Below are 10,953 nucleotides of genomic sequence, written 5' to 3' on the forward strand. Positions count from 1 at the left end.
CTCTGACCCCTTTCGTTTGCCAGCTTCCATGACTGAAATGAAATACGCTGTGTTTCCCGCCAACTGGCAACCCGGGGTGCCGAAATACAATTGGGTAAACTGGCAGTGGGTGGGTTTCACAAACCAAAACAGAGACCGACATTCCGGCCCGGAACACACATTTTCAAAGGAGAATAACTGACTGTAGCATTGTTTTTCAGATAAACAAATATGTTAACTTAGCATGTTTCTTAAATATCTGCAAACATATTATGGTATTTTTATGCTTTAGTAGAGTCAAAAACTTACATACAGCACCTTTAATATTGTAATAGTGATTATTAATGTTGATTAATAGAATACATATAAAAACTTTTTTGTGTTTTGCGTCTGCATTTTGTGGAAATGGCTCACCATATATTCTGGCTCTGTTCTCACAAACAAACATGTCGGTCCATGACGTTAGTCTAGTCGAGTGCAGTTATGCAAAAACTCTTGTCATAATCATTGAAGCTACGAAATTAATCTTTTATTTACCTCATGTCTGCACAGTGTTGTTTATGACGAGTCAGTCAGTTCATTATGAATTCAATCGGTGAGCACGCACACGCGACAACAACTCTGGAGTTTTCAGCGCTGACTAATCTAAGCCTCTCTGATTGGTCATTGCATTCCTAAGCTCAACGGAAATGCGTATGATTGCGCTACAAAAAAAGCAATGCGTAAAAAGCAATCTGTTGCAGCGTGCACGATTCAAAATGTAATTCAGCGAATAGACGCTTTTCCTTCATTTTTAATCACGGCAGCTGTAATCGATTGTTTAATTGTACAGGGGTACAATTGTTTAAATCCGCATGAAGGAAGGTGTCTGTCTATTGAATTCCAGGATATCAGACGAAATGGACACATCCATCTGCGCTGATTTTTTATTGTTTTTCTTGATAAATATAGGCTAGATGAATGCTTTGGTCAAAAACAGACAAGACTGTACTTTGTGTTCCAACCCACTTAGTCTAGCAGTTTGAACACAACAAACAGGTTTATTATAGTTAACTAAAGATAAAACCATACAGGGGTACAATTGTTTAAATCCGCATGAAGGAAGGTGTCTGTCTATTGAATTCCAGGATATCAGACGAAATGGACACATCCATCTGCGCTGATTTTTTTATTGTTTTTCTTGATAAATATAGGCTAGATGAATGCTTTGGTCAAAAACAGAGAAGACTGTACTTTGTGTTCCAACCCACTTAGTCTAGCAGTTTGAACACAACAAACAGGTTTATTATAGTTAACTAAAGATAAAACCATTTTAAAAATTTGTTACTTGCGATAAAATTAACTGCAATAAAATAAAATAGAAAAAAAACGTATTTCAGCTAGTTGCCAAGGCAATGCTTCTCATTTTCATTTAGTTTAAATTGATCTAAAATACTAAAAATAAAATGAAAAAAATATAGACATGAAAAAAACTGATGAAAATTACAAAATCAACAACAAAAAAATTATTTCAAAATATTAAGAAAAACGATATAATAGTATCTCAATGATACTACAATAACACTGACAAGAAAACACTAACAAAAAAACTGTTAATGGACCTAAACAAACCTTAAATCATAAAAATATCACTATTACCCCATAAAATGGGTCACGGGTGGCGTTCTGTATAACTTTTAAACATGATTTGTATAGCAAATATCACCTGCAGTTCTCAGGTTAACAACTTATCAATCTTGTATGATATCAAATTGTACTATGCTATCGTGCTACTCTCTCAGAAAATAGGTCCAAAAACTGTCAATGTGGCCACTTTTGCACCTTATTTACCCTTAAAGGATGCATATTAGTACCTTAAAGGAACATTTTAGTATTTTAAAAGTACATATTAGTACCGAAATGGTACATATTAGTACCTTTTGAAAAGGTACCGCTGTGACAGATTTTATAGCAGATGCTGCCACCCTTATATTGTGTCTCATTTTTCAGAACTCCTGATTTGTAGGACAGACTGGATCACAAATTGAAGTCTCAAAAAACCTCCTCACATGCCACATGTCCCTCTTTTATCACCCACAGGCTGATTCCGTTTACGATTTTAGAGGCTTTTAACCAAGCCATTGACATGAATCAAAAGAGACACACTGTGACTAAATGCGATATGAGACTGATGAGGGGACCCAGAAAACTGGCACGCGGCGCTCATCACTAGATGCCCTGAAAAAGTCCCTGTGACAGAGCCTCTTAACTTTTATGATTGTTTGGCAAAGTTGACTTCAAAGAGCCGATTCTTTGGCGCTGTGTGAGAAAGCCAGGCTAGCGCGGGGAGGGGCAGCAGGGGCTGATGGGAGTCGAGTGAAGGGAAGGGATGGAGGATGCTGGAGTGGAGAGCAGAGCCCTTTGATCTGTGTCAGCCACGAAAAGTACAAAAGAATCAAAAGCAATGAGGAGAGCAGCACAGAAGATTGCAAACAAGGCCCGTTCGCAATTCCCTGCGGGAGCGTGCCGGGGAAAAACACGACGAGACAAAAGCACATTTCAGAAATTCTGCAGGCTGTTTGAGAATTTCTCTCAGGCTTAATGCTGAAGCAATTAGCATTGAACCACCTCTCTGAACAGACAGGGGCTAGCTAAATCCACCATGCTAACATTGTTAGTGCAACACAATTAGTGAAGGCGACCCACTGATGCCAAATTACAGGATTCATTAAACTGATCAATCAAGAAGATCCATTTAGCCTCTTAACTTTTATGATTGTTTGGCAAAGTTGACTTCAAAGAGCCGATTCTTTGGCGCTGTGTGAGAAAGCCAGGCTAGCGCGGGGAGGGGCAGCAGGGGCTGATGGGAGTCGAGTGAAGGGAAGGGATGGAGGATGCTGGAGTGGAGAGCAGAGCCCTTTGATCTGTGTCAGCCACGAAAAGTACAAAAGAATCAAAAGCAATGAGGAGAGCAGCATAGAAGATTGCAAACAAGGCCCGTTCGCAATTCACTGCGGGAGCGTGCCGGGGAAAAACACGACGAGACAAAAGCACATTTCAGAAATTCTGCAGGCTGTTTGAGAATTTCTCTCAGGCTTAATGCTGAAGCAATTAGCATTGAACCACCTCTCTGAACAGACAGGGGCTAGCTAAATCCACCATGCTAACATTGTTAGTGCAACACAATTAGTGAAGGCGACCCACTGATGCCAAATTACACGATTCATTAAACTGATCAATCAAGAAGATCCATTTTTCAATCAACGTGAATGAATCGATTTACCGCCCAGCCCTATCTGACATAATAGACTAATCAGCCTTGCACCTTTAATTATGATCTCATATCGTAGAACATGACTAGCAATAATCTGCAACAAAAAAAAAACAGTAAAAATGCACAGCCATCCGAATGCGTGGTCGCATTTACTGTTGTTCTCCAAATTTTGCAGACGAATTTCAGTCTTTTTATTAGGAATCCATGCGACCAGGAATTCTTTGTGTGGGCGAATTAATCACTGCATTAACCAACAAAAAGTTGCTTGGTTTGCAAGTGACCTCTGTGGGAGCTTCATACATTGATACACAACTGACAATGAACCTTTTTGGCCCATAAAATTTCATAATGTGACCGCACCTTTGTCAGTTGATCTAAAAACACTGGTTCTCATTCATGAATCATGATGCGAATAAATTTGTTCATAACTTCATAAAGCAAAAATGTCTTAAACTGAAATTTCATCAAGTTTCATGAATCAGTCCCAGTGTGTATTTTTAATTGCGTTGTTGCAGAAACTCACCTTGAAAGAGGGCGGCATTCTGAATGATGAGAACTTTGAGCTGGGCGCTGGTGGCCTGGAGACTGGACTCCAAATTCTGTTTGGCAATGAGCAAGTAGCGCTCCTCCATTTTGCGAGAACAGCAGGTCAGGCCTTTCGGCTGGCACACCTGCAGATCTGAGCCTGAAGAACAGGAGAGACACAAAATTTGTTACAGCCATTGCAATAAACAAGTAAACAGACCGCGGCACTTAATAAATTCCATCTGAAAGCGTGTTTGCTTTATGAGTCAAGCTTCAGAGAGAGCTGGAGAAAACCGTTCCTTTTATAGAGCACACTGTTTACGTTACCTATTCAAATCTCAAACACAACAAAATGAATACCTGCTACTTAACTGAAACATGATATTTAATTTCTATGCATTGCATTTCATCCTGCCAAACTGATTAGCAGAGAACAAACACTCATTAAAGGAAAACAAGATAATCAGGGAGAACGTTTGGTAAAGACGGACCCCAGGAGACTACTACTATGCAAAATCTGTCCATTTAAAGTCTGAAGTAGTGCAACTCCCCATGTGGATTGGATGAAAGAGACACGGATGAACAGAAAAAACAGTCAACACATTGACAGGAACGTCTTGTTGAAGTGAATGAAGAGGTGATGGGTGATTTGTTGACACCCGTTTTACTAGAATCAAGGTTTGAAGGTTATCTATCAAAGAGGCATAATTGGATTTGCTGGGAGAGAAAAGCCTATTGAGAAATAAGCTCTCTGGATGAAGGTGCTTCAGTTCGTGGCTCACATATGAATAATAATCTAAAAATGTTCATGCCCTGTGGGGAGAGAAAGAGAGCGATGCTATCTGATCTCTGCTGAATCAAACATCAAGGATACAGAAAATAAAAATGACCAATGCCTGATTAAGTCCCCCATGTGCCAGGAGGCGGATGTGAAAAAAAAAAAAAAAAACTGCACACAATCGAAATCTTACACAGGTTAATTTTCACATTAATTTATTTATCAACTCTTTTCATAAATAAGCATAAAACATTAAATCTCCTCACATTTTAAATGTTACTTTGTGAATTGCAAATGCTTTCCTACTGAAGTAGGGAAAAAAACCCACACAATACTCGCGTCTTATCTTGCAGAACTTCCAACACTGAATAACACATGTAAAGGGGTGTTTTGGGCAGAGTGCATTGTGGGATTCCACTGCATTCAGGTCAAACAGACCTCTCTGCATGTGAACCGGGACTAGGAAACAGCTGCTGCGAAAATCAGTAGGATTATTGCAAATGTTTTCCCCGGGGCCGCGCATCCACATTTGGAAATGTGGCCAATTATCTTGCGATTACACTTGCAAGGAGAGAACTTGCACTCCGCAAATCCTCAGCCCTTTCAAATTTTCATTTCCATTATTATTTTGAAAGAGCATCCTACATGCAACTTTGTTCTCAGTCACTTTGCCTCTCTGTCATCTCATGCATCTCAGAGCAGCACTGTTAAACCGGAGCCAAATGAAGTGTGTGAGTGTGTGTATGTCAGCTACCTGAGGGGGTGGAGGTGGCACTAGGTTGATTGATAGTGCTGTAAACAAACTTCAGAGGAGTCCCAATGCTCCAGTTCACACAGACATAGAAGATGATGATGGGGTAGGAGAAAAGGAGGGCATAACACGATCTGGGCAGAGACGAAAGTGTCACTGCTCTGTTTAAGAGAGGCTTTTTGCTGCACTTTGGAACACTGTCATAACTATTGTACAGCGTTCGACTAAAAGGTACAGGATAAAAATAAAACAGGATAAAAATTCACAGTCTGATGCTCTCAGATAGCAAATTTCCTCATGGAGGAGACCTCAAGAACATGCTACAAGAACATAACTTACTTGCGTTCAGATTCAATCAGGTTTGGTCTTTACTAGGTGTCAGAACAGAGAAACGGTTCCGTTTTTACAAAAAATGCCAGATCCAAATGATTTTTTGCGACATTCAGTTTTATTAATGGCTTTAAAATTTACAATATTCTTCCAATAGGATTACAAATTTCACTGAAATTGTTCCCTCCATTGCTGTTCAGAGCGAAAAATACAATACAAGCAGTGAAGGCCGATTCTTGAGATGACCCTTATGAGCCGGTTCTTGAATCAAAAACATAAATAGGCCTGCAAATGCATAGTTCACATAAAAAAAAAAAAGAGAGAATTCTGTCATCATTTACTCATCCTCTTTTTGTTGCAAACCTGTTTGACTTTTTTCTTCTGTGAAACATAAAAATAAGATATTAAAAAGGGGGGGTTCAAACGACACTGGACCCCAGTAACTTTTCATTTTTCAAAATATCTTATTTTTTCTCCCACAGAAAAAAAAAACATACAAGTTTGGAAGGGCATGAACATGAGTAAATAATGATTTAAAAAAGTTTTTGGGTCAGTATCCCTTTAAGGCCTAAATTAGTGTAGGTACTGATTAGTTGTTCATATGATAATTGGTAGTTAATACACATCATGACATTCTGTCAGTGGTATTCTATAAAAAAATTAAAAAAAGGACTGAATGAAATATTACCACATTTTTTGTTCTTGGTTGTTACACATTTACTATGAAAATTATCCAAGCACTTGGCAACAGAATTGTGTTTCTGCTTTCCTAATATTTCCTTCTCAAATGGAAAAGAATCGTTAATGGAACTGTTAGGATTCAGAACCGGAATCATTAAATTCCTTTCGATTCTTATACTGAAAGACTGCTGAATAAATGATCACATTTTAAATTTTCAATCCTTGCCAGTTCATCATCGAAGATGAGAAAACAAATCTAACAAGAAGTCCTAAAAACATACTCTACAAATTTTGTTGATTGAAATAACTTAATAGACCATGAAAGAGATTAAAATGCAGGAGATTTAAGTGCTGCCAAATTTTAAATCCCATATGAAAATGTGAAGACAAAATGTCAAAGAAATCGCCTTAAGAGAAAGCAAAAAATGCTGATCTACTAAGCACACAGCGCCTGTTAGGAATGGGTAAATAAACCCATTAACATCACATGCCATCAGATACCAACAACAGCAAGAAAAACCCAACACTTTCTGATCTGCACCAATACGGATATGAAATGAGAAATCATGGGCAAACCTGCCATATTGTGCAGACGGCACATTTCATATGCGCACCGACAGGCTTAATATCCAAAATCAATGCTCGCAAAGGACCGGCGACAGATACGATCAAGCTAATTTCAGATTCCAAGGCAAATTTATTAAGCTGTCAATAGCCTAGCGAGTGGAGGGGCGGGGGGAGAGCTGGCAGAAGGGAACAGGTATGATAGGAGAAAGAACTCAGACAGATTCTGTAATTATCTTCAGCAAAACAGACAATTTTATCGGCACGTCTGCTGTTTGCAGATGATAAATGTACTTTATTAGAGAAGTTGCGAACTGTCAGAGAAAAGTGAAGGACTTTACAGGAGGGAGATTGCTCCCAGCAGAGAAGCATAAACAAATATTACATCACAGTCTCTAACTAAAGACTGCTCATAAATACGACGGATTAGATTGTTTGTCTTCTGAAAATGGAACAGAAAACATTTGTTCGAAATTAAAACGTAGATGCCTCAGTCTGTAGAAGAAATATCGTGCACTGAGAATGTGACCATACAAACGTCATTTGTTTGTCTTGTTCTAGCAGCAGTTTTCAACTCATACCGCCAGTATAAAACAGCTAGATTTACCCATTTTATACTTACATATAACATTTTGTAATAGCTTTTATTAAGGGGTCAATGACAAATAAGAGTGTCCAAGATAAATAAAAAACTTTTAAAAATCTAGTTCAAAGCAAATGTAATAACATATTTTCCAAAGTATGAATGTACACATCTTAATCATGTTTTTAAATAAGTATCTTTCACAAATACCATAAATGGTCAATTCATAAATATCAGCAAGTTTTTGGGAGGTTGCATCATAAGACCTTTTAAAACCTGAACTAACCAGGTCAAATTCTATGATATTTTATAAGATGTATTCACCTTTTTCTAAGACATAAAAGACTAATACTTGCAAACGTTCAGTGAGAGATACAATCAAGCTACTTTATTTCAATTTTCTATAAAGATTTTTAATCATCATGATATCAGGGCAGTTGTATTGCCCTGATATTTGACATTATATCCTCCCAAAAAATATTAAAATTAATTTTCAATTAAAAGTTCATAGCATTTATATACTGTGAATTAAATAAAAAAAGTAGAATCATGTCATAGACCATAAGAACATTAACATTGATTATAAAATGCTTAACAGATCTTTAGTTAACTAGTAGTTAGAAATGTCACAAAGTGTGTATCGTGCTACTTTTCCTCAGACCCCCCTGGTGTACCTTCAAGGACTCTGGCTGAAAAACATAGGTTGAGCCTCTATATACAGTATCTCACAGAAGTGAGTACACCCCTCACATTTTTGTAAATATTTTATTATATCTTTTCATGTGACAACACTGAAGAAATGACACTTTGCTACAATGTAAAGTAGTGAGTGTACAGCTTGTATAATAGTGTACATTTGCTGTCCCCTCAAAATAACTCAACACACAGCCATTAATGTCTAAACCACTGGCCACAAAAGTGAGTACACCCCAAAGTGAAAATGTCCAAATTGTTCTGAGTGGAACCTGTCCTGTTAAACCGCTGTATGGTCTTGGCCACCGTGCTGCAGCTCAGTTTCAGGGTCTTGGCAATCTTCTTATAGCCTACGCCGTCTTTATGTAGAGCAACAATTCTTTTTTTCAGATCCTCAGAGAGTTTTTTGCCATGAGGTGCCATGTTGAACTTCCAGTGACCAGTATGAGAGAGTGAGAGCGATAACACCAAATTTAACACACCTGCTCCCGATTCACACCTGAGACCTTGTAACACTGAGTCACATGACACCGGGGAGAGAAAATGGCTAATTGGGCCCAATTTGGACATTTTCACTTAGGGGTGTACTCACTTTTGTGGCCAGCGGTTTAGACATTAATGGCTGTGTGTTGAGTTATTTTGAGGGGACAGCAAATTTACACTGTTATACAAGCTGTACACTCACTACTTTACATTGTAGCAAAGTGTCATTTCTTCAGTGTTGTCACATGAAAAGATATAATAAAATATTTACAAAAATGTGAGAGGTGTACTCACTTCTGTGAGATACTGTAGATACGACCTCTTCCATATTCATTGTCCACTGAGTCATGACACACTCACTTCCTTCCTTATCGCCTAAAATTTCTAGAAAAAAACTCCTAAATTCCCCTTCCCTCATGCAGCCTCGGCCAAAGGCCTCAGGCGTGTGAGTATCCCTGTCGGAGCCCAGATGAAAAAGACGGCTCTGACGGAGACGTGGTGAGCGCTGTGTACACATTTCAGTCTCACGCTCCTCCTTAACAAGCCTGAAGACACAGAGCGCAGCCAGATGCATGCATAAGCGTGATCTTAAGAACCATTTATAAAGCTATCAGCATGCAAGTTTAATGGAGGCTGTGGGGAAAACATGCTGTGTTAAAATACAGAAAATGTTAAAAGGATGTTATTAGAAGCATGAATTATAGAGCAACGACACAGGAATTATGACTTTTCTTTCTAGACTCACTTCAAAGACATCAATATGTGTGAACAATTAAAAGAAGTGGAAAGTCAACGGGCTGATGAAAGTATACGAAGTATATGATTATGAATCGGGCTCCTCTGCCAGGGAGGCAGGAGAGTTAATGGACTAAAGCAAAGCATTCTGTCGTCTTACAGTGCCATTGGAATTATTTAATGAAAGAAAGTACATCAGACTTCCACAGCATGGAGCACACAAGGGTGAGATTCAGTTAGGGAGAGATAAAGTAAATAACAGCACAATAAAAGCCCGCAGCCCGCACAAACACGCTGTGTTGCTCTGTTTCAATCAGCCCAGGAAAATCCAAGATATGTGCTTTAATAGAAAGGCTGACCACAGTCATTAGTAGAAACTTTCATGGCTTGTGGGCATGTGATCCCTCGCCTTCAACTTTAAATGGACTACCAGAGACATTGACCTAAGCCATTATCTCATAATTACAGAAACTGTGTGGGCATTTATCAAAATATGAAGGTACTTCACTGCCCAAGGCTCTGTCTACTGCCCCTTGACACTATACTAAATCTAGTGTATTAAGGACTTCACATATTGCTACGAAAAATGTTAGAACCTTCCAAGCATTAAATATGTGAATATATAAAGTGTATATGAAGTCATCACTGCATGTGAAAATTAATATGTACATTAAAAATACATTGTTGTTATATAATAATAATAATGCTTCAATTATTCTACATAAAAATAATAATAAAAAATATGAAATATACTAAAAATAAAATACTAAAATAATATTTTAAATAATATAGAAAAATATTATTGTAATGAAATTGTAAATTATTGTAAAATATAATTTAAAGAAATAATTCATTTAAAAATAAATACATTTAGTAGAGGAAATAAAATATGTACTTTTAAAGTAGTAATATGTACCTTTAAGGTACTAATATGTGAATAAATAATAATAATAAATAATGATGATAAGCAATTTGACTGAATATTCATACATATATCTTGAGTAATGTTTTTAACTCTCATGTTTTAAAAATGCAGCTATAAATTAACTGAACACCGATTAATGGTGATGTGCATTGTGCACAATTTTTCTATGATAAAATACTTCCTCAAATCTCAAAGACAACTATAAGTAATCCATTTGTATATTGATTTCCCCCCAAAACATTTGAGCATCCAGACACAGGCTCGACCGATGAGATTGAAACAGGACTATCCGCTTGACCAACCAATGGCAGACGTAGTTTCCCTATTTACAATTCTGTTTGTTGAAATAAGACGGCATACTTAGCGAGGTAGTTTATCATTTCTACAAGGACTTGCTTTTGATAATTGGAATAACAATACTGCCTGCACTGAGAGGATCTAGCCTTTGATGGGGTGAACAAGTGTCTCTGAATTGCATTCTGCCATTACTGACATTAAAACAAGCGGCACAGAAGCCCCTTAACAGCCTCTAACACGAGCTCTTGAGGGAGGTCAGAGGCACTTCATTAGCTGGATCTCATTCGTGAGTACCAACGGACGGGAATACGGCTCCCTCTCATCTCATGTTGATCAGAGAGACTGCTGAGAGATGGACCCTGACTTCACTTTGTAC

General features: G+C 37.9%; 1 protein-coding gene across 1 annotated transcript in view; it reads right to left on the reverse strand.

The window, feature by feature from the left end:
* LOC107707194 (glypican-3-like) overlaps positions 1-9,194 on the reverse strand; it is a 74,553-nt gene extending 65,359 nt beyond the window's left edge. The window contains exons 1-2 of the mRNA XM_016511128.1: positions 8,981-9,194; positions 3,756-3,917 (exon numbers count right to left, since the gene is read on the reverse strand). Coding sequence (XP_016366614.1) covers positions 3,756-3,917; positions 8,981-9,194 — 376 coding nt within the window. The remainder of the gene's footprint in view (positions 1-3,755; positions 3,918-8,980) is intronic.
* Between the last annotated feature and the right edge of the window lie 1,759 nt (positions 9,195-10,953).

The sequence above is a fragment of the Sinocyclocheilus rhinocerous genome, unplaced genomic scaffold (assembly GCF_001515625.1).
Source record: "Sinocyclocheilus rhinocerous isolate Xijiao unplaced genomic scaffold, SAMN03320098_v1.1 scaffold174, whole genome shotgun sequence".
Lineage (NCBI taxonomy): Eukaryota > Metazoa > Chordata > Actinopteri > Cypriniformes > Cyprinidae > Sinocyclocheilus > Sinocyclocheilus rhinocerous.